The 24737-nt window shown below is 48.1% G+C and overlaps 1 protein-coding gene across 2 annotated transcripts in view; it reads left to right on the forward strand.

Moving 5' to 3' along the window:
* STXBP1 (syntaxin binding protein 1) overlaps positions 1–24737 on the forward strand; it is an 89682-nt gene that overhangs the window by 28363 nt on the left and 36582 nt on the right. For both annotated transcript variants that reach the window (XM_005660443.3, XM_003122169.6), the window contains exons 2-3: positions 22200–22249; positions 22807–22888. In XM_005660443.3, coding sequence (XP_005660500.1) covers positions 22200–22249; positions 22807–22888 — 132 coding nt within the window. The remainder of the gene's footprint in view (positions 1–22199; positions 22250–22806; positions 22889–24737) is intronic.

The following is a 24737-nucleotide window of genomic DNA, read 5'->3' on the forward strand; positions in this document are numbered from 1 at the left end:
AAAAACATTTAGAGAGATATGGAGAAAAGCAGAGAAAAACAAATTTTATTTTTATTTTTTTGTCTTTTCTGGGGCTGCCCCCGCAGCATATGGAGGGTCCCAGGCTGGGGGTCTAATCGGAGCTGTTGCTGCCGACCTATGCCAGAGCCACAGCCATGCCAGATCCGAGCCGTGTCTGCGACCTACACCACAGCTCACAGCAATGCCGGATCCTTAACCCACTGATCGAGGCCAGAGATCGAATCCACAACCTCATGGTTCCCGGTCAGATTCGTTTCCGATGTGCCACGACGGGAACTCCATGGGAGCAAGTGTTTTTTATTCATTTAACCAATATGTACGCAGGCTCTCCTCTGTGCAGGAAGCTGTACTCAGGGCGTGTAATGGTGTGCATGGAGACCTGGTCCACGTGTGATTCAGACAGACAGGTAATTCACTGGGGAGGTGCCCTGAGAAGGCACTGTCGTGTGATGACGTTAGAGCACAGGGTGGAGCCCCCCAAAGGCCTGGGGAGTGAGGGCGGCTGGGGAGACCTGGAGGCTGGGGAGGAGCTGGTCAGGAGGAGGGCGGGGCTGGGCCTGCAGAGAGTAAGTCACAGAGTAATGTCCAGCTTGGCAAGAAAGGGGGACAGGGTCAGCCCGGCTGGAGCTGGGGGGCCGAGGGAGCGTGCAGAGAGAGTTGGAGAGGTGCCTGGGTGCTCTTGTCCTCGCAAAGGACGTTTATCTTTTTTTTTTTTTTTTCTTGCTTTTTTTTTATGCCCCAGCCACAGCAAGGCAGGATCCGAGCTGCATCTTCCACCCACACCACAGCTCATGTCAATGCAGGATCCTTAACCCACTGAGCAAGGCCAGGGATCGCACCCATATCTTCATGGATACTAGCAGTTTACAACCCACTGAGCCAGGACGGGAACTCCGGGACCTTTATCTTTATTCCAGGAGCACTGGGACACCGCTGATGGTTTTGAGTCGGGGAGAGACCTGGTTAGGACGTGGCTCAGGAGTCAAGTTGCTGGTCGGTGTGTGGAGGAGGGAGGGGGGTTCAGGTAGGAGCTGTTGTGGCGGTCCAGGCTGGAGTTGGTGGTGGCGGGAATGGTGACCTCTGCCGGGGCGGAGAAGGAGCGGCCAGTGGAGAGAAGAAAGGTGACTTGAAGGCGTCTTCGGAGGTGGACGTGTCAGGCTATGGTGATTGATCCTGTGCAGAGGATGAAGAGGTGGAGCTGGGGAAGATTCCTGGTTTCCTGCCTTGGGCAGCCGATGGGAAGGCCGGGCTGTTCACTGAGATAGGAAAGGAGAAGAAGCAGGTTTCCCGGGGAAGATCAGTGTGCTTCTGGGGCCTGTGGACTGTCTCAGGGCAGCCGTGCTGAAAGCCTGGGCTGGAGATTGGGGCGGGGTGTCAGCAGGTGTTGGAAGGAGTAGGAGTGGGGCCAGATGGCAGAGGAGAGGGTGCACGGTGGGAAGAGGGCCTGGCTTCACCCCCGAGGGACACTGACATTGACAGCTGGGTGAAGGAAGAGTAGCCAGCAGGCTTGAGAATCGGATGGGAAAGGAAGCTAGCAGAGCAGTGGTTATGATTTTGTGACTCCCAGAGCTCATCCTCAAATCATCCCAAAGCAGGCCTGAGCCAGCAGCCCCGAATCTTCATCTAGGAATCAATCTTGGGGTTCCCCGGTGGCTCAGCAGGTTAAGGATCTGACATTAGCACTGCTGTGGCGCAGATTCAGTCCCTGGCCTGGGAACTTCCACATGCCGTGGGTGAGGCCAAAATAAAATAAATCTTTTTTTTTTTTTTTTTGCTTTTTAGGACCGCACTCGTGACATATGGAGTTTCCCAGGCTAGGGGTCTAATCGAGCTGCAGCTGCCAGCCTACACCACAGCCACAGCCATGCCAGATCTGAGCCGCATCTGCGACTACACCACAGCTCATGGCAACACCAGATCCTTAACCCACTGAGCGAGGCCAGGGATCGAACCTACAACCTCATGGTTTCTAGTCGGATTCATTTCTGCTGCACCACAACGGGAACTCCAGAAATAAATTTTTTTTTAATTTTAATTTTTTTTAAAAAAGGAATGAGTCTCCACTCCAGCTGGGGGCTTGGCAGCCAGAAACTTCAGGACTTCTTGCTGTGGTGTTTCCCCTGTGTCTTAGAGTCAGTCTTGCCTGTCTGAACCTCATGGTTCAGGACAGTTTTGAAGAAGAAATGAGATGATTGTAGTCAGTTGTAATGCAAGGCTCTGAGGATTGGAGTGTTGTGTGGTGTGTCACGATGCCCTCAAACGGTGGCATCTTGGCACTGGGATCACTCGTAGGATCGTCTAGTCCCGACTCTCCTCTGGAGCAGGAAGTCAGGTGGCACTAGTCCGTCTGCTGGATGAATGGCATTGGCAAGTCTTTTCCTTCTGGGTGGCTGTAGGGGACACACTGTATCGTTTTCATGCTCTGGGCCAGCGTAGCTTCGCAATGACAGGTGTGAGTACTAGGAGTGTCACCGTAGTGGGGGGGGGAGGCTGCTTATACTGCGCTTAGAGGGAGCTCAGGACGTTCCAGCCGATTCTAATCCCGCCGCAGATAACCCTCATGAACTTCCTTTAATGGCCGTAGGAACAAAGCTGCTTCTGTCTGGCAGCTGAGCGGGCAAAGGAAGACCCTTTCGGCTTAGAGGGGCTCCTACTCGCCCCCGACTCTGGGGGTGATGGGGTGAAGAAGGCTTGCTGACCCTTTTCCCTCATAATCTCTTTCACCCATCTTCCTAATCATTGTAGCCAGGAGGCCTTTCCCTGGTCTCTGGACACGTCGATATTGTTGGTACCAGTTGCGGGGGATTTGAAGAAAATAAAACACTGGAGCAGAGCGAGAGTCTTTCTCTGCTCCGTGTGAATGTCACACTGTAAGCTTTCAACAATAGACTACGAGGAGGCCAACCCCTGAGTGTCCCTCAGTCGACAGACCTCATCATATTTCAGATAAAAGTGCTTGGGATTTGAAGATGAGGTAGTCATGTGGTCACTGAGAGTTTTCTGGTTTGCTTTCCCTCCAATAATCTTGTGCAGGTGATCGTGGGGGGAGGTCACCTTATCCTTTAAGGAACTTTGAAACTCAAATTAGTGGAGTTCCCGTCGTGGCACAGTGGTTAATGAATCCAACTAGGAACCATGAGGTTGCGGGTTCGGTCCCTGCCCTTGCTCAGTGGGTTAACGATCCGGCGTTGCCGTGAGCTGTGGTGTAGGTTGCAGACGCGGCTCGGATCCCGCGTTGCTGTGGCTCTGGCGTAGGCTGGTGGCTACAGCTCCGATTCGACCCCTAGCCTGGGAACCTCCATATGCCGCAGGAGCGGCCCAAGAAATAGCAACAACAATAACAACAACAACAATAACAAAAAAAGACAAAAGACAAAAAAAAAGAAACTCAAATTAGCGCAATAAGGTTTTTTGGGCTTTCATTGAGATGGAAAGATCTGGTCAGTCTCTCTTAGAGAGAGAACACTCATGCTTCCTCTGCCCTCCCCCATTCCTTATTAAAAAAAATATGCAACATACTGAGAAGCAGAAAAAATAGTATAATGATTACTCACATACCCTCTATCCAGGTTTTACAATTGTTAACCCCTTGCTATTTTTGTTTTTCTCTCTTTACACAAGTGCTTTTAACTAAAGGGTAGGGTTAGGGTTAGACCTTGCAGGAGGAAAAAAAATAGTGAACTTGAAGTTAAAGGAATTGAAACTCTTCAAAGTAAAACAGAAAAAAATGAGTGGAAAAAACAAGAGTATCAGCAAGCTTTGGGGAAACTTCAGGGAGCCTAATATATATAAAGGTGAAAAGAATGAGGGGGTCAGAAACAATATTTGAAGAAATATTAGCTGAACCCCCCAAGTTTGATATAAACTATAAACTCTCAGATCCAAGAAGTTCAGTGAACCCCATAAGCAACATGAAGAAATCTCCAAGGTACATCATAACCAAAATTGCTTAAAAGCAGTGATAAAAAGAAAAATGTTGGATTTCCCATTGTGGCTCAGTGCGTTAGGAATCTGACCAGTATCCACGAGGATGTGGGTTCATTCCCTGGCCTTGCTCAGTGGGTTAAAGATCCAGCGTTGCCATGAGCTGTGATGTAGGTCACATACTCGGCTCAGATCTGGCTTTGCTGTGGCTGTGGTGTAGGCTGGCAGTTGTAGTTCTGATTGGAAACTTGCTTATGCCCAGGTGAGACCCTAAAAAGAAAAAAAAAGAAAGAGAAGTGTTTCACTAGAGAGCAAAGATACATTACATACAAAACAGAGATAAGGATGGCAGCAGATTTCTTGTGAGAAACAATGTAAGCTAGAAGCAGCAGAGCAGAGCAATTATCTTTAAAGGACCACAAGATACAAGATATTAACCTAGAATTTTATACCCAGAGGATATATCCTACAGCAAGAAAACTAAATAAACACCTTCAGACATTAAAGAAAAAAAAGGTTGAAAGAATTTATCAGCAGCAGATCTGCACTACACAACATGATACCCCAGGGAGACCTGGTTCTACACAACGGAATGAAGAGCACTGGCCATGGTAACCAGGTGGTAGAAATAAAGCCACATTCCTGCAGAGACTGGTGATTTTCCTCCACTGTACCACCGTTACCCTGGACTTCCACTCACATCCTCCTGGGATTTTTCTCACCTCTCGTTTGGAATCGTCCTGTCTTCTGTATTTTGTGTCTTCCTTTCTTGGTCTACGCGCTCCTGTTTTGGTGGCGCTCTCTCTCCCAGGAACTTCTGAGAAAAGGAAGATAATTATATTGAGACCTTGCGTGTCTGAAAATATCTTTTTAGCCCTCATACTTCATTGGATAGTTCGGAGGATCATGGGATTCTACACTGGAAATTGTTTGCCTTTAGAATTTTGAAAACTTGGCTCCACTGTCATCTGAATTTCCAGTGTCGCCTGTAAGAAATTTGAAGCCCTTGGATTCTTGATCTTTAGTATGTGTCCCGTATCTTCCCCTCTGAAACTTTCACTCTGTCCCCAGAGTTCTGGACCTTCATAGCAGTTTGCCTTGGTAGTTTCCTGTTCTTATCCATTGTGCAAGCCTAGGATCAGGAAACTTTTTCTGTAATGGGCCATGCGTTTAACTACTTTAGTTTTTTTACGACTGGCCCCTTTGTTGTAAAGCAGAAACTATTACAACCTTGTAAATTAACTACACTTTAATAAAACTTACGTGAAAATAGTTTTGGAGATCTATATGTGACCTCTGCCACTTCTTATTTTCCCAGCCCTTTAAAAGTGTAAAGGCTGCTCTTATCTTACGGTCTGTGCAGCAACAGGCTGTGGGTTGAATTTAGTCCCTGGGCTGCATTGAATGGACATTCCCTGTGCCCCTCCAGTCTGGCAACTTAGGCTGTTTACTTCCAGGAACACTTCTTAAGTGACTTCACAGTGATTTCTTCCCAGTTTTCTCTGGATGGAATTTCTACTATTCAGATGTTGACCCTCTTGGACTGGTCCTCTAGTTTTCTTATCTTTTCTCTTTAGTTATTTCTGTCTTTGGCTCCTTGCTTCCCCCCCCCCCAGGAGATTTCCTCAAAATTATATTGCCACCCTTCTATTTAATTTTTGTTCATTTATCTGTTCTTTCAACCAACATGTCCAAAAATGATCAATCCTGCTCCCTTGGTGAACAAATCACCTATCAACCCAGAAGTCTGTTGTGTTGCCTCCTTCTTCTTCACCCTTGATTTTTTTTTTTTTTGGTCTTTTTTTTTTGCCTTTTCTAGGGCCACTCCCGAGGCATATGGAGGTTCCTAGGCTAGGGGTCTAATCAGAGCTGTAGTCACCGGCCTACGCCACAGCCACAGAAACGCAGGGTCCGAGCTGCGTCTGCAACCTACACCACAGCTCATGGCAACACCGGCTCCTAAACCCACTGAGCAAGGCCAGGGATCGAACCCACAACCTCATGGTTCCTAGTCGGATTCATTAACCACTGTGCCATGAGGGGAAATCCCACCCCTGAATTTTTAAGAATTTTTTTATTGTGGTAACATTGGTTTATAGCATTATATAAATTTCGTATGTGCAGCATTGTGTTTCTACTTCTGTGTCCCCCACAGCGTGCCCACCACCAAACCTCTAGTTTCCATCTGTTACCCTACAGGTGCTCCCCTTTACCCATGTGGCCCCCCAGCCCTCCCCAGCCCTGCCCCTCTGCGAACCACTACTCTCTTCTCTGTATCCACATGTTTGTTTTTGTTTGGTTCGTTAGTCTGTTTTTTATATTCTTCGTATGAGTGAAATCATATGGTATTTGTCATTTTCCATCTGATTTTTCTTCACTTAGCACCATCCCCTCAGGTTCCTTCCATGTTGTCACAAATGGCAAGATTTCTTTCTTTTTTTGGGGGGGGTTTCCCTTTTCTAGAGCCACTTCCCACAGCATATGGAGGTTCCCAGGCTAGGGGTCTAATCGGAGCTGTAGCCACTGGCCTACACCACAGCCACAGCAACACGGGGTCCAAGCCGCATCTGTGACCTACACCATAGCTCATGGCAACACCAGATCCTTAACCCACTGAGCAAGGCCAGGGATTGAACCCGCAACCTCATGGTTCCTAGTGGGATTAGTTAACCACTGCACCACTATGGGAACTCTAAGATTTCATTTTTTGTTGCAGCTGAGTAGTATTCTGTTGTATGTATATTAGGTTGTTTTTCTCTCTTGCCTATTGTAAAAAATGCTGCTGTGAACTTGGGGGGAGTGTGTATCTTCTCAAATTCGTGTTTTTGTAGCCTTTGGGTAGATACCCAGAAGTGGGATAACTGGATCAGATGGTAGTCCTATTCTTTTTTTTTTTTTTGTGGCTGCGCCTGTGACATGTGGAAGTTCCTGGGCCAGGGATTGTTCCTGTGCCACAACAGTGACCCAAGCTGCTACGGTAACAATGCCAGATTCTTCACTCACTGTGCCCACAAGAGAACTCCTAGTAGTTCTGGTCTTAATATCAAATATTAATTTATAAGTTAATTAAAATTAAATTAATATTAAATAATTAAATTATTTTGAGGATTCTCCATATTGCTTTCCATAGTGGCTGCACTGATTTATACTCCTACCAAGAGTGAGTGTTTCTTTTTCTCCACATCCTTGCCAACACTTGTTATTTCTTACTTTTCGCTCCTATTTAATTTTAAATTTCTGCTCTCATGTTCTTTAAAATTTTTCTAATAGCTCTTTTTAATTTTCTTTTTTCCTAGCTCCCTATTCTGCTATACAGCACAGCCTTTGTGCTGTATTTTAGATTCCACGTATGAGTGATATCATCTGATATTTGTCTTACTTCTGCACTTAACTTCACTTAGTATGAGAATCTCTAGTTGCATCCATGTTGCTGCGAATGGCAGTACTTCCTTCTTTTGTATGGCTAAGTAGTATTCCATTGTATATACATACCACATCTTCTTCATTCATTCGTCTGTCAATGGACATTTAGGATGTTTCCATGTCTTGGCTACTGTGAGTAGTGCTGCTATGAACATAGGGATGCGTGTATCTTTTTGTCCAGATATAGACCCAGGAGTGAGATTGCTGGATCAGGTGGTAATTGTAGTTTTAGTTTTCTGAAGAGCCTCCATACTGTTTTTCCTAGTGGTTGCACTTACATCCCCACTGACAATGTAGGAAGGTTCCCTTTTCTCTACACCCTCTCCAGCATGTAGACTTTTTAGCGATAGCCATTCTGACCAGGGTAAGGTGGTACCTCATTGTAGCTTTGATTTGCATTTCTCTAACCATTAGCAGAGTTAAGCATCTTTTCCAGTGCCTACTGGCCCTCTGTATGTCTTCTTGGGAGAAATGTCTGTTTAGGTCTTCTGCCCATTTTTTAATTAGGTGGTTGGTTTTTTTGTTGTTGAGTCGTATGCGATGTTTGTATATTTTCCTGATTAAGCCCTTGTCCGTGGCATTGTTTACAAATATTTTCTCCCATGCTGGAGGTTTTCTTTTCGTTTTTTTTTTTTTTTCCCCCACTCTTTTAAGTTCCATAGGTACCTGGCACTGCCAGTTTCTGAAACAGTTGAGGATTCATCCATGTACTTTTGGTGGGTTTTTAGTGTTCCTGACTGCTGCATCCTGCCAAGTCAGTTACCACACATCTATTGTAGAAAATGAGACTCAGAATTTTAAAATAAGACTTTATCTTTCAAAAGAACTGCATTCCAGGAAGAAAAGAAGGGAGTGGCCACCAGCCGGAGGCTAGGGACCACCACACCCAAGTTTCTTAGTAAAGCAAAACCACTGGCTTTGGGGGCCACTTTTATTTTCTTTCTTTCTGAAAGGAGGATGGAAATAGTCTGCTGAAGTCCTTGGGCTCCCTGTCTGAGCAGCAAACAAAAGCCTGATTAAACAGAAACAGGTTTAAAAAGTATTTGGAACATCCTACGTTCAGCTATTTCATTCTGAATTTGCTTTGAAGTAGGAAATCAAGTGAAACCCAGGGTCACTTCTTTTGATTATTTTGTCTTTTTAGGGCCGAGCCCTCGGCATATGGAAGTTCCCAGGCTAGGGGTTGAATCAGAGCTGCAGCTGCCAGCCTACACCTCAGCATAGCAACCCGGGATCCAAGCCACCTCTGCAGTCTACACCACAGCTCACAGCAGTGCTGGATCCTTAAACCACCGAGCAAGGCCAGGGATCGAACCTACGTCCTCATGGATGCTAGTCAGATTCGCTTCCTCTGAGCCATGATGGGAGCTCCCGGGGTCCCTTCTAATACCGGGTATCCCCTCCTAGACCCCAGTATACATCCTCAGTGGACTGGTCTTTGGCTCAGAAGCTTTTACTCAATTATACAATTTGGAGGGAGAAACGTGACCAGTCAGTTCAACCCCACACGCATCCTTTAGCAGAAGTCTGGGCAAAGACCACTGTCCCAGCGCAGAACCAACTCATACTCTGAGGGTGATGTTCAAATAATGCCTAGGTGAATAGGGAGGGGGCAAGGGTAGCCCGCCTATACATTTTTGTACAGTATACATTTTGATACAAGTAGACAGCCAGAGAGAATTGCCTCTGCACTAGGTGATTTAAGCAGAAAAGAAAAAACAATCTACACGGGAACTTTGTGAAAGTTTGGTAGGGAAAAATGACATTCCTGTTGTGGCTCAGTGCTAACAAATCTGACTAGTATCCATGAGGACGCGGGTTCGATCCCTGGCCTCCCTTAGTGGGTTAAAGGATCTGGCATTGCTGTGGCTGTGGCATAGACTGGCAGCTGCAGCTCCAATTCGACCCCTAGCCTGGGAACCTCCATATGCCATCGGTGCGGCCCTAAACACACACACACACACACACACACACAATAGAGAGAGAGAGACAGAAACATGGCATTAAAGGCTCAGGTAGAGGATTTATTCTGGAAAAAGACCACTGGTATAGAGAAAACAATTTAAATCATTCTCATATGTAAAAATTACAAGCCAAGAGCTTGAATGGGAGGTGACATGAAATAACGCAGTGGAAAGCAGGCCAGCCTGGCCAAGGAAACAGAAAATGAAAAATAATAGGATTGCAAAACAATAAACGGATTTGAAAACATAAGCAGAATCTGTTCGCTAGAGTATGGACAACTGACTTGCGACACTCACCCATCCTGCACACGGTGAAAATTTGCACAAACTCAGCCATTTCTTCCGGCTTTTCAATGTTCCTTCTCTTTGGAGCTCCACCCTCGTCCTGTGCTTGATCCGGAGCCCACGTCCCAACAGGATGTTTTCTTGAAGGTTCCAGAGGGGGCTTGACCTTGTGGCCTTGTCATGCTGTGTGAGATTAAACATTTCTTAGCATCCCAGACCCAAAGACCTGTAGCAGGTTCACTCTTAGAGCAGAACAGATTGGGCTGGTCAGAATCTTGGACCTTGGAAGTAAAATGATTTCTGCCACCACTGTCATGGAGAAGACACTTGACCCCTCTCGGGGTCAGTTTCTTTATAAAATGAACTAGATCAGGGTGTCTCACTCTCGGCACTAATGACAGTTTGGGCTGTGCGCGCTTGTGCATCGTAGGATGTGTAGCAGCTCCCCCCACGCCAGCCTCTCCCCACTAGATGCCCATTGCACCTCCAGTCGTGACCATCAGAAACACCTGCAGACATTGCTAATGTCCCCTGGGGGGGGCAAAAAAAAAAAATCACTTCCCACCAAGAAGTGATCTTCTGTCTGCTCTGGGTTTCCCGGCTGATACGAAACACGCTTTCCTCCTTGTTTCAAGGTGTATTTTCTCTAATCCTCTAGTCCTTAGGGAAACTCCCGTTTAGGTCAAGAAATGTGATTTGGGAGTTCCCGTCATGGCGCAGTGGTTAATGAATCCGACTAGGAACCATGAGGTTGTGGGTTCGGTCCCTGGCCTTGCTCAGTGGGTTAAGGATCCGGCATTGCCATGAGCTGTGGTGTAGGTTGCAGATGCGGCTCAGATCCCGCGTTGCTGTGGCTCTGGCCTAGGCCAGTGGCTACAGCTCCGATTGGACCCCTAGCCTGGGAACCTCCATATGCCACAGGAGCGGCCCAAAGAAATAGCAAAAAGACAAAAAAAAAAAAAAAAAAAAAGTGATTTGGAGCCATTAAATGCTACATCTGCCCATTTAAGATACTGGCCACACCTTGGGATCCCGCCAGGATCAAGATAGATACGGGTTCTCCATCCCTGCACAGCAAGCAGGCATGACTGCCGTCGTCCTGCGCCTGTAGACGAGGAGGGCCGGGTCTTTGCAGAGAAACAGATGCAGGCTGGCAGATGGCATGCGGCATTCACCGGCGAGGTCTGCTGCAGTTGCTGACGCAGGAGGGCGCTGTGTTTTCCCTCTCTCCCTCCCTCTCTTTTTCTCTCAAATTCTTCTCAAAGGACTGCATGCTAATCCCTCTCTTATATAAAAATGGCCCTCCTTCTTGAGACCTTTCTTCTCAAAAAAAGTCTTATTCCGCAATACTTAACGGGAAACAGCAGTGCTTTCTGTCCTGAAAGACGAATTGCCATTTAACCACCTTGGTCTCTGTTTGGTCCTTCCGTTTCAAAATATCCATATAGCTAAATAGTAATAGTATTTATTATTGATTTTAAGAAGAGGCATTGATTGATTTTTCTATTTGTGTGTATATATATGGTTATTTCACATCTTTTATCCACATTGTAGGCAATCTTAATTTGAAGAAAACAGCCTTTATTTATTTTTTTTGGAACTGAGGGGAAGTGAATGTTGCATCTAAAGTACCACTGGGGGAGTTCCCGTCATGGCTCAGTGGTTAACGAACCCGACTGGTATCCATGAGGATGCAGGTTCGATCCCTGGCCTTGCGCAGTGGGTTGAGGATCTGTCATTGCCATGAGCTGTGGTGTAGGTCACAGATGCAGCTCAGATCCTGCATTGCTGTGGCTGTGGTGTAGGCCAGCAGCTATAGCTCCGACTCGACCCCTAGCCTGGGAACCTCCATATGCCGCAGGTGCAGCTCTAAAAAGCAAATCATCATCATCATCATAATAGTAATAAAATACCATGGAGAACTCCTATTTCTAGCCTCTTTTTGTCTCCAATTTGAGATTTTCTTTCCACTAATCAAAGTCCTGAGGTCTGTGGGGCTTTGTTTTAGAGATGTAGCTTATTAACCTTTTGGCTCTAAACCTTATGAAAGAGTGGGGCCAGTAAGATCGAAAATGAGGATTTCCTGTGAAAGAGAAAGTGACTAGGGATTCCTCTAAGTCTGTCCAGCATCTTCACAGGCCGAGGCTGGGATTCGGTGTCTCAGATGGCAGGCATTTAGCGTCACATACTCCTCTAGAAAACGGCAGCCACCCACGCTTCGGATGTCCTCACATGGGACATTTGAGTCTTATGCAACCTTGGGGTGTGCTCCCCAGGGCGGTGCCATCAAGCCACCGTTCTCCCATCTCCCCACGTTCTAAGGCTTGGGACCTCCTCCCTTCTCTCCCCTTCCCGCTGCCCTGCTGAGAAAGCAGACTTCAGGAGGGGTTCTCTTAGATTAAGCAATTGCCACTCAACAGTAATAGGGAGCCCTGTGCCTGACAATTTGGGGTCTCTATTTTGGTCTCTCTCACTTCTGCAGTGTACAATTTAGATACAAAAATATATAGGAAACTATCATTTTAGATAACTGATATTTTATAGGCTACCTGCCTTGGGACAAAGACACCATGGAACAGCTCCATATTAAGCAAAACTGCATTGTTTGTTTGAGCTTTTTACGGCCGCCCTTGTGGCATATGGAAGTGCCTGGGCCTGGGGTCAAACTGGAGCCACAGCTAAGGTCTGTATACCACGGGCATGACAACACCAGATCCGAGCTGCATCTGTGACCTTCACTGCCGCTTATGGCAATGCCGGATCCTTAACCCACTGAGCAAGGCTAGGGAGCCAACCTGAATCCTCCCGGAGACAACGTCGGATCCTTAACCCTTAACCCTCAACGGGACCCTCTCGAGATGCTTCTGCTTGCCAACCTGAACGGGCCAGAATAGCCGTAGTGGACCTGTCAGTTTCCTCTAATAGAGAGCCCTCTCCCCAGCAATCCTTGTGTAAGAGTCTCTGGGACTTTTGACCTCGGGGGGGGTCTAAATCTTTGGGGTGTCAGGAGAGTGGCGGCCCGGGAGGGGTGTGTCGGTGGTTACGGAGAACCCCTGGGTGCGATCCCCTTCCTCAGCCTTGAACAGCGAGCCCCGCCTGGCTCTGCGCTCAGGGGCTCATTCATCCTGCAGTCATTTGCTATCATCATGTTATGCCAGATGCCAGAGACGGGTGGGAGGGAGGGGAAGGGAATTGTCGTGTTTGAAGGTGAACGAAAGGGCTCCGTGTTCAAGGAGCGGGTACAGTGCATGGCTTGCTGCGTCCTCCTCGAAGGGCGGCTCCTGCCTTGAAGCCCACGTGAGACCCAGGCGTGATGCCTCCTAGTGCCGCCTGCGCCACCGTCTCCTCCCTGGAGCTTGCTGAGTCTCTCCGTTCCTACACCGTCCCATCCTAGGTCCTGACTTGGGGACTTTGCCCCTGCGCTTCCTATGCCTGGAAAGCTCTCCCCCCAGATCTTGACAGGGTTGGTTCCTCCTTGGCACCTCCTCTGAGGACCTTCTCCCAACTCCCCCCCCCCACCCAAGTCTTCTTCATTAACCCATTACATTTCCTCTGAGCACTTAGCACGCCTGAGTCGTCTGGTTTATCTCCGTGTGTGTATTGGCCGGCTCGCCCCTTGCACATCAGGTGTAAGCACCTTACCAGCAGGAGTCTTGTGTAGCTTGGTCATTGCGGTCTTCCTGGTGCCTGGAAGGATGTCTGGCACACAGCAGGTATTCAGTAAATCATCACTGTTGAATGGGTTAAAGAAGATGTAGGTGGAGGAGTTCCCGTCGTGGTGCAGTGGTTAACGGATCCAACTAGGAACCATAAGGTTTCAGGGTTTGATCCCTGGCCTTGCTCAGTGGGTTAAGGATCTGGCGTTGCCATGAGCTGTGGTGTAGGTCGCAGACGAGGCTCGGATCCCACGTTGTTGTGGCTCTGGCGTAGGCCGGTGGCTACAGTTCTGATTCAACCCCTAGCCTGGGAACCTCCATATGCTGCAGGAGCAGCCCAAGAAATGGCAAAAAGACAAAAAAAAAAAAAAAAAAAAAAAAAAAAAAGACGTAGATGGAGAAACAAACTGGAGAATGGAAGACGTGGAGTTGGAGGAACTGTAAGAAACCAATTAGACATCACTGGTTTCTCTCTTATTAGGAAGGTCACTTCCCTTGAACACGGATGCGGATGGCGCTGGGGGTAGCCAACCGTGCAAAGTGTCATTCTAAGACCAGATTGAGTGCTTTACACACATCAAGTCATTTCACCCTCCGAGGCATGTGTGGTCATTCCCAGTTTACAGGTGGGGAAACTGTGACACAGAGATTTAGTAACTTGCCCACAGCCACAGCAAGGAAGTGGAGGAGCAGGGATCTGAACCTTAACTGTATTTTAGGAGTTCCCATCATGATGCAGCAGAAACAAATCCGACTAGGAACCAGGAGGTTGCGGGTTCGATCCCTGGCCTCACTCAGTGGGTTAAGGATCTGGCGTTGCCGTGAGCTGTGGTGTAGGTCACAGACACGGCTCGGATCTGGCATGGCTGTGGCTGTGGTGTAGGCCGGCAGCAACAGCTCAGATTAGACCCCTAGCCTGGGAACCTCCGGATGCGGCCCTGAAAAGACAAAAAGACAAAAAAATAAAAATAAAAAATAAAAACTATTTTAAATATGCGTTTCCTTTTAATAGGGTTTTACATTATATTCAAAATCTTGATTGGTGAAAGTGATGTGTTGTAATTTTCTTATTTCCTTGTCTGTATGAATAACATAGTTTTTCAGTGACATCACAATAGGTGCCTTTTGTTAAGCGCCTCTCTTGTGCCAGACACTTTACCAGGCATTTTGTCTCGTTAATCTTCACAACAGGTCATTAGACTATTATATTTTTACTTTTGCAGATGAGAAAACTGCAGACTAAAATGTCTTACACTTGCCCAAGGTCCACAGCTAACAAATCCCTGAGTCTGGATTTTCCGTGATGTGTCTAACTTCAATACTTCCCTTGGCATTTTTTTCTTTTTCTTTTCTTTTCAGGGCCACCTCTGTGGCATGTGGAATTTCCCAGGCGAGGGGTCCCATTGGAGCTGCAGCTGCCAGCCTACGTCACAGCCACAGCAATGCCAGATCCAAGCTGCATCTGCAACCTACACTGCAGCTCACGGCAACGCCGGATCCTGAACCCACTGAGTAGGGAATCGAACCCACATCCTCATGTATACCAGTCAGCTTCGTTACCACTGAGCCACAACAGGAACGCCTTTTCATTTCTTTCTTTCTTTCTTTCTTTGTCTATGTTTTTTAAGTTTTGTTTTTGTCTCTTTGCCTTTTCTGGGGCCGTTCCCAAGGCATATGGAGGTTCCCAGGCTAGGGGTCTAATCCGAGCTGTAGCCCCTGGCCTATGCCAGAGCCACAGCAATGCAGGATCCGAGCCACATCTGAGACCTACACCACAGCTCACGGCAACACTAGATCCTTAACCCACTGAGCAAGGCCAGGGATCGAACCCGCAACCTCATGGTTCCTAGTCGGATTCATTAACCACTGAACCGTGACGGGAACTCCTTAAGTTATTTTTTTCAATTATAGGTGACTTACAATGTTCTTCCAATGTCTGCTGTACAACAAATGTGCCTCATACGTATCTCTGCATTCTTTTTCATATATTCTTGTCCATCATGGTCTATCCCGGGAGACTGGATGTGGTTCCCTGTGCTGTACAGTAGGACCTTGTTCCTCTGGCATTTTTTCTTTTCTTTAATGTAATTTTATTTATCTTATTTATTTTTGGCATTTTTTCTTAATCCTGTGGGACGGGAGTGACCTTGCCCTGAGTGACTAACCTGATGGCCTCGCACTGTGGTGGTTCATTTAAGAGGCTGCCTTTCGGAAGAACTGCTACTCGTGAGGTGGCATACCTGGAAATTTCCCATATTCGGAGCAGTCAGAGACGAGGGCAGTTTGGCCTGAGTTTACACTCCCTTAAATCCCTCTGCAGAGTGGAGGCACTTCTCAGTCCGTCTGGGGACATCTGGTCTCCTGGTGCACAGGTGCAGACTGGCGGGATGCTCTGGGGCCACAGAGCATAAAATATTTGAGTCCCCCGTGGTTTGGGGGACTTTGGTGATGCCCCCACTTCTCCCGAGCTTCCAGCCTAACTAGTATTAGTCGTGTGGTTTCAGCTGTTTTGGGGGCTGAGGGCAGTCACAGGTACCAGGGCTGTAAGGGCTGAGCTTCGAGGGGAGGGGTTTGTAGCTATCCCTAGAGTTTGCCCCTGGGGGCTCCAGTGGGCATACGGGGTGCCCCTGAAGGTATCCCACGTAACCTAGAGCACCTGCTCTTTGTCTCAGGACTTGGGAGGGCCTTGTTGAATTTGGGAGTCATCCAGGACCTCGAGGATGTGGTTGAGAAAGAATCTACTTTCTTGCTCTTCGGCCCCGAGGGAAGCAGAGTCCACCAGGGCCTTGGGTCCTGGCGATTAAGGAGACGTTGATGCTGCGCTGATGTCTGCTCTGTCTACACAGACTCGGTGGCGGTGGATTAGATGTCTTGGCAGTGGCTGCCCGTGGTTTGAGAGGCAGAAATAAGACCTTCTGGCTGGAACAGCCTTGGAAGCCTTTAGGGTTTCTCTCTACCCACAGAGGACACGTAAGGGAGCTGAACTGTGATTGCCAGGGATTATTTATGAGGAAGTAGCCCAGCCCGCTTGATTCTTAATGCTTAAATGAGCTCTAATCCTTGTTTCCTTTTCGGTATTGGATTAGAAGAATGTAGGGCAGGCTCAGAACTGGCTGACAACAATACCCACAGCAAATATAGACCCCGAAGAGTTTCAGAACAGGAATCAGTAGGCAGGAAGAGTTGAACCTGCAAGCGGTATTCCCAGCCAGTTTTTTTGTTTTTTTTTTTTTTTTGGTCTTTTTATCTTTTTAGGGCCACACCCACATCATATGGAGGTTCCCAGACTAGGGGTCTAATCAGAGCACCCCCCAGCCAGTCTTTAGCACTTGCAATCTTTGTTTTGATTTTCTGATTATATCTCTGCCTTCCCCTGTCAAAAGGTGACTTGAAGTCACTGAATTTAATTTTATGTAGCGGTGAAAAAAAAAAAAAAACTTGATCCTCAATAATACAAAAAAAATATTGAAATATACCATTTTTTGCAGTTCCCATTGTGGCGCAGCGAAAACGAATCCAACTAGGAACTGTGAGGTTGCGGGTTCGATCCCTGGCCTTGCTCAGTGGGTTAACGATCCGGCATTACCGTGAGCTGTGGTGTAGGTCACAGACGAGGCTGGGATCTGGTGTGGCTGTGGCTGTGGCGTAAACTGGCAGCTGTAGCTCCGATTAGACCCCTAGCCTGAGAACCTCTATATGCTGCAGGTGTGGCCCTCCAAAGACAAAAAGACAAAAAAAAAAAAAAGGCCATTTTCTGTGGTCAGATTAGCAAACAAAGCTCAAGGTATTATTTTATTTTATGTTCAGTATGTTATTTGGAGAGCCACGCAGAATACTGACGTCACTTGTGCTTTGGGGAAGTAATTCAGCAGAATTTATTAAGAGCCCAGCGTACTTATACGCTTTACCTATTCATCCCATACCCAGTAAGCTCTCCTAACAGGATAATTTGTGCAAAGAAAAGCCCTGGAAACAAAGATGTCCACTAGTACATTACTTTTAGAGTATTTTTCCTATTACAATAACTAATCCATGCTCGATGCAGAAAGCTTGGGAGAACATAGGAAGGCACAGATGGGTGCCTAGGAAATTAATCATAATCTTCCTGCACAAAAATAGCATTTTGATATAAAATTTTCTATTTTTTCCTATGCATATATCCTTTTTTAAATTTTTATTTATTTATTTATTTATTTATTTAGTCTTCTTGCCTTTTCTAGGGCTGCTCTGTGGCATATGGAGGTTCCCAGGCTAGGGGTCTAATTGGAGCTGTTGCCACCAGCCTACGCCAGAGCCACAGCAACGTGGGATCCGAGCCGCGTCTGCGACCTACACCACAGCTCACGGCAACGCCGGATCCTTAACCCGCTGAGCGAGGCCAGGGATCGAACCCTCAACCTCATGGTTCCTAGTCGGATTCGTTACCCACTGGGCCACAACAGGAACTTCCCTCTGCATATATCCTTTAAAAAATAGTTGTAGCAAGCCTTTTTGCATAAGCTGCGTATCTGGGACATTTCCTCCTTCTGTTGTACTCACCTGGGCAAACTCTAACCTTAGTTAAAACCAGCTCTTCTTTCTTCCCTGGCTTACACCTAAACACTCAAACATTTTGGGAAAAAAGAAGAAAATCCCTCAATTGAAGTGCTTGGTTTTGTGTTAAATTTATGGTTATGGGGTTCCCATCGTGGCTCATCGGAAACGAATCCGACTAGTATCCATGAGGACGCGGGTTCGATCCCTGGCCTCACTCAGTGGGTTAAAGATCTGGTGTAGGTTGCAGACGAGGCTCAGATCCCACATGGCTGTAGATGTGGCATAAGCCAGCAGCTGTAGCTCCAATTCGAGCCTTAGCCTGGGTGGCTCTAAAAAAAATAATAATAAAAGAAAAGAAAAGAAAAAATAAATTTAGGTCATGAACCTCACGTTAGCCCTTAGAACTGCTGAGAAATGCTAAAACGTCTCTGTAGGAAATCCGCATCCCAGGCTTGAAGAAGATAACGTGACACTGTCTTCCTTCGAACCTTCCACGTACACCACCACTCCCCCCACTCGGCACCAGCGACTCATCTCTGAGGAAGCCCCTCTCCTCTGCCGCCACTCTCCAGGCCCGCCGGTGCCCCCTGCCTCCTACCCCAGGTCAGGGTCTCTTCTTGTGTCTCAGACCCCAGCCTCTCCCTCCTCAGGGACCTCCGTCTTTCTGTGAGCCATCCTCTCTCCCTCGTCATCAGTCTCGCGCTCTCTTTTGGTTTATTGCCAATATCACTAAAATGCTGTAATTCCTCACATCTTAGAAAAACAACAGGACGTTCCCATTGCGGCTCAGCGGTAACGAACCCGACTAGGTTCCATGAGGACGCAGGCTCGATCCCTGGCCTCGCTCAGTGGGTTAAGGATCCGGTGTTGCCGTGAGCTGTGTGGTGCAGGTTGCAGACACAGCTCGGATCTGGCATATGGCTGTGGCTGCGGTGTAGGCGGGCAGCTGTAGCTCCAGTTCGAGCCCTAGCCTGGGGACTAACATGCCGCGGGTGCAGCCCTAAAAAGACAAAACAAATGAAAAACGCTTCCTTGAGTTCGTATTCTCTGTCTCGCTTTCAGACCCTTTCTCTGCTGCCTTTTATAGCAAAACCGCTAGAAAAATCAACTAGTCTGTCTCCTCGTCCTCTTCCTTTCAACTGGCTTCATCCTTATGGTTTCACAGGAGTGCTCATCGGGGTCAATAAAGACCGTGTTTCTATCCCACCTTACAGAACCTACAAGTGGGATTCTCTCCAACTTTCCCTCCTACCACCTCTATGTGCTCATAATGCTCCGACTGTAGACAGTGGCTAAAGGGCAGTCTCTCAGGCTCCACAGTTACCCCCAGCTACCCGTCCAAGGGCGCCTCTCAGTCTTGGATCAAAAAGGGACTCTAGGGAGTTCCCGTCCTGGCGCAGTGGTTAACGAATCCGACTAGGAACCATGAGGTTGTGGGTTCGATCCCTGGCCTTGCTCAGTGGATTAAGGATCCGGCGTTGCCATGAGCTGTGGTGTAGGTCGCAGATGCGGCTCGGATCCCACGTTGCCGTGGCTGTGGCGTGGGCTGTGGCTCCGATTAGACCCCTAACCTGGGAACCTCCATATGCCTTGGGAGCGGCCCAAGACATGGTAAAAAGACAAAAAGCAAAAACAAAAAACCAAAAAGGGACTCTAGGTATTTTCCTACAGATCAGTTCTCCTGGCCGGAAATCTTTGCTGTCCCTACATCAGTTTCTTTGTTTAAGCCAAAAACCTAGGTGTTATATTTCTTTACCCCCCACCCCACCCCGCCGCCCCACACACTCAGTTCAGCAGCTAGCCCGGTTGGTTTTATTTCCAAACTGCCTATCAAATTCACCCACTTCTCGCTGTCTCCACCGCCATCCATCATGGCTGGGCGATTGCAAAGTCCTCCCAGATCTATTCCCCGCATCAGTTCTTGCCCCCCCCACCCAGTCTTGTCTCTACAGCACATCAGGTGACATCCCTACCCTCGGTGGCTTTCCAGGGTCCTTCAAATAAAATCAAACTCCCCTCAAGGTCCTGTGATCTGGCCTCCAGCCTCAGCCTCTCCCATCTTCAGTTGCAAGAACCTCTCAAGCTCCTCTTCCTTTTGCCACCCCAGGCCTTCGTGTCCCTGGCTGCCCCTTTCCCAGCCTTGAATGGCTGGCATCTTCCCCAGAGGGGTCTTGCCTGACCACCTCTTGGGTCGCTCTCCACGTCTGGTTTTTTCTTTGCTGCTGCAGCTCTTATGTATTTGCCTTGGAGCCCCTGTGAGAAGCCGTGAGTGCCCTTTCTGTTTTGTCTGCTCCCTTCACTAGAGTGTAGACTCCAAAGGAGTAGAGCCATGTCTGTCACTGTTCATCCCTGGGCTGGGTCCTGGGCTCGCCCAGCGGTGGGAGCGAATGAAGGAGCAGGTGGTTCTTCCGTGTCATTCTTTTTTTTTTTTTTTGTCTCTTTGCCTTTTCTGGGGCCACTCCCAGGACATATGGAGGTTCCCAGGCTAGGGGTCTCATCAGAGCTGTAGCTGCCATCCTACACCAGAGCCACAGCAACGTCCTAGCCACGTCTGCAGTCTACACCACAGCTCACAGCAACGCCGGATCCTTAACCCACTGAGCAAGGGCAGGGACCGAACCCGCCACCTCATGGTTCCTAGTCGGATTCGTTAACCATTGCGCCACGACGGGAACTCCAGAAATGAGGTTTCTTAATGAAGAAAACATACTATGATATTATATATACAGCATGATCTTCGGTATCTAAAAGTTCATGGGAAAAGCGAGTAGGAAATAAACTAAAGTGTTAACTATGTATTTCACATTGGCAGGATTATGAGTGATTTTTCGTCTGGATTTTTTTTTTTTTTAAGAAGAATACAAGTAATACAGGTATACAAGTAAGAGAGGTTTTCTCTGTTTTCCAAGTTGACTGCAGTGAGAGTATGCTTTCTTATAGTCGGGTAAAAAGTTCTTAAAAATTTTAGAACCCTCGTATGACACCTCAGATTATCGGAGATGGTCCACAGCAGAGCCAGGAACCCCTGTGCTCCAGAGAACCTCCTCTAAGTGTTTGAAGCACACCTGCTAATGACAGCTCTAAGCCTTTGAGCCCTTCCAGGCCTGTGGATGACTTCTCTGTGGCCGGGTAGACTTGCGTGTGGTGCAGCAGCGCAGAGAGTGTGGCTTACAAAAAATGTTAATTTGCAGTGAGACCATTGTCCCACAGATGTGCCCAGGGTTGGAAAGATATCACAACTGCCTTTCACATCTGTTTCTGGAGCTTGAGGGGGCCTCATATGGCCTGGGGTATTATTATCCCAGCATCTTACTCATTTCTCTTAAGGCAGTGGTTCTCAAACCCTCGACCTTTCTAGGAATTTGAGGTCAAAACTGTCTTCTTGAGAAGACTGAGAGGAGTTCCCATTGTGGCTCAGCGGAGACGAATCTGACAGGCATCCATGGGGACGCAGGTTCGATCCCTGGCCTTGCTCAGTGGTTTAAGGATCTGGTGTTGTGGTGAGCTGTGGTGTAGGCTGCAGTCTCGGCTCAGGTCCTGCCTTGCTGTGGCTGTGGTGTAGGCTGGCAGCTGTGGCTCCAGTTTGACCCCTAGTCTGGGAACTTCCATATGCTGCAGGTGCGGCTAAAAAGAAAAAAAGAGTGAGAGGTTATCTGCCTTTTCACTTTCATTCTCTCAGGATTGCACATTAGCATTTTCCAGATGCTCTGTGACTCACAACAGACTATCGCAGAAGCAGCTAGGAGAACCCAGCTGTCCTCTGTGAGGCCAGACATTGAGGAGTTGCAAAAATGTAAAACAATGCCAATATTCTCACTTTTATGGAAAATAAAAATAGCATTTTAGTGAAATAGAACTATATTACCGCAGGATGAGTTTTTGGTGATGAAAATGAACTAATAGACATTTTTAAGAAATTCTCCGCTTAACTAACATAATAAATGTCAATAGATATTTACCCATATACATAAACACGCTTTGGTGTCCACGATTTTTATTTATTTATTTATTTTGGCCGCGCCTGCCGCATGCGGATGGTTCCAGGGCCAGAGGTGGAATCTGCGCCACAGCTGTAACCCGAGCCACAGCAGTGACAACACTGGATCCCTAACCCACTGAGCCACCAGGGAGCTCGCTCAGGTTTTAAGACTGTGAAGGCGTCCTGAGACCAGAAACGTTGAGAACCACGGAATGAAGGAAAAGCTTATGGTGGATTGATGAGGGCTCAGGAGCCCGACGGGTGGAATTGCAGGACTCAGGAGAACAAAGACGATGGAAGGGCAACGACCTAGTCTCATAGGCAGGGGTTGGACGTTCTTGAAATGACATTAACCTTTTTCCTCCTTCTCTCCCTCCCTCCTTCCCCCCTCCCCTTTCTCTCCCTTTGTAGAGATCATGCATGATGTGATAAAGAAGGTAAAGAAGAAGGGCGAGTGGAAGGTAAGTAAGAGAGCCCAACGGACGACCTTGAAGCTGAGTAGTCCTTGCGGACGATTCGGAGGGCGTGGAGCTGGGAAGAGGCGCACAAGCCGGACCGTCCTAGCGATGCCTGCAGCAAAGGCCCCGCCTTCCAGGCTGTAAATGTGGCTGGCGCTGGGGTTCAGCCTCCCTTTAGGACAAAAAAGTACACCCTAAAAAAATACCCTCCCATACGGATTTCTCGGAGTGGGGGTCCTGCGGATGATTTTTTCTTTTCTTTTTTTTTTTTCTGCATTTTTATGAGAGATTCTTTTGTCCATCATGGGCCAAGGCACTTTAAGCTTCAAAAATTAAGTCACACGCGTGAGAAGGAACACACTCTCCTAGAAGCTCGGGTTCAGTGGGGGAAACCAAAGCTAACACGTGTCTCCGTAAACTTCTGGCCCACGAGGAAGCATGGATACGTCCACGTTCTGTGTTTCGGGGCGCTCTCTGCATTCCGACGTGGTCCACGGGGCGGGGGGGTGGGGATCGCAGCAGGTGCCCTCCGGGCTGTGAGGTGTTTCCTCTGCCTCCAGGTGCTGGTGGTGGATCAGCTGAGCATGAGGATGCTGTCTTCCTGCTGTAAGATGACCGACATCATGACCGAGGGCATCACGAGTGAGCCGCCCGCCCGCCCGCGGGTCTTCTTTCTCCTCCCTGTTCGTGGTTATCTTGCTGGACCGTAGGTCCTCCAGCCACCTGGGTGGTAGGACGGCAGGTCCCTGAGCGAGACCCCCCCCCAGGGTCTCTTGTTCATCACGGACTCCCCAGCACCTAATCCGGTGTTCCAGCCCCAGTACAGATGTGGGAAAGGAAGGCTCCGGCAGGGAGGAAAAACAAAAAGACAAGGAAGAAAGGCGGAAAAGGCAGGCGACCCAATAGAAAAAAATGGACAAAAGAGTTAAACAGGCACTTCACAAAGGAAAAAATCCAAATGCCCAATCAATACGCGAAAATATGCCCCCCCCCTTTCGTGGGCAGGGGAATGCAGTTAACACCAGCATGAGGGAGTTCCCGTTGTGGCCCAGTGGAAATGAATCCGACTAGTAACCATGAGGACGTGGGTTCGATCCCTGCCTCGCTCCGTGGGTCAGGGATCCGGTGCCATGAGCTGTGGTGTCGGTCGCAGATGTGGCTTGGATCCCATGTCACTGTGGCTGTGGTGTAGGCTGGCAGGTGTCGCTTGGGTTCGACCCTTAGCCTGGGAACCTCCATATGATGCAGTGCGGCCCTAAAAAGCAAACAAACAAACCAGAGTAAGATACTGCTGGGAGCTCAGATTGGGCCATTTAAACTATGATGGTACCAATGACAGGCAATAGAAAAATAGGAACAGTGATAAGTGTCAGTTGGTACAGCTACTTTCAAAAACATGTGGTATCTAGGAGAGTTGAGGTATGCATGTCCCCTATGCCAGCAAGTCTTCGGTTAGATATGTGTCCTGGACAACTCAGGTACGTGCGCCCAGGAGGTTATAACAGCCCCAGAGCGAGAACAACCAAAACGTTCATCAGGAGTAGAAATAAGTGGTGGGACAGTCACACGGCAGAATACTATATAGCAGAGAAAAGGAACCAGCTCTACTTGCTTACTCCAGAATGTGAGTGGATCTGATAAACATGATGATGAGCCACAGAGGCAGGCTACGGCGGAGTATCTAACAACCTGCTTTATTTATTTATTTAGTCTTTTTGCCATTTCTTGGGCTACTCCCGCGGCATATGGAGGTTCCCAGGCTAGGGGTCAAATCAGAGCCACAGCCGCCGGCCTAAGCCAGAGCCACAGCAACACGGGATCCGAGCCGCGTCTGCCACCTACACCACAACTCAAGGCAACGCCGGATCCTTAACCCACTGAGCAAGGCCAGGGATCAAACCCGCAACCTCATGGTTCCTAGTCGGATTCGTCAACCACTGAGCCACGACGGGAACTCCCTTAACAACCTGCTTTAATTCACACAAGGTTCAAAACAGGCAGAGCTAAGCTGGACTGCTTTGGAAGGCAGGGGTAAGTGAGTCTTAAATTACCGTGAAGAGACCTGATCGCCATCCCTGTCATGACGGTGGCTCTCTTTGGAGGGAAGGGTGGAAATTTCGATGAGGGAAGGGATGGAGGTGAGAGAGGGCCCTTCCGCAGTGCTGATGGGTTCGGTGTCCCGACCGGGGTGGGGCTTCTGCAGCATTTGCTTTTTAACTATCTGTATGTTTATGTTTAAATCACTCTTTGGAAAGTGTGTCATAATTTCACAACAATAGGTTTTTCAAATAAGTTAAATCACCAGTTCAAGGTCGCTAGCCAGCATCACACCTGAGACTAGGATGCCAGCCTCCTGGCTCCTGTCCCGAGTTCTTTTTCACATTTGCGTGCAGCTCAAGTCTCAGGAGCTCCTTTCCCAAGAGATCATGTGTTGTAGTCTGTGAAATAGCGTTGATTGAAAAGCAGTCTATTTTGAGGTATTTATTTGCAT

The sequence above is a fragment of the Sus scrofa genome, chromosome 1, assembly GCF_000003025.6.
Source record: "Sus scrofa isolate TJ Tabasco breed Duroc chromosome 1, Sscrofa11.1, whole genome shotgun sequence".
NCBI lineage: Eukaryota > Metazoa > Chordata > Mammalia > Artiodactyla > Suidae > Sus > Sus scrofa.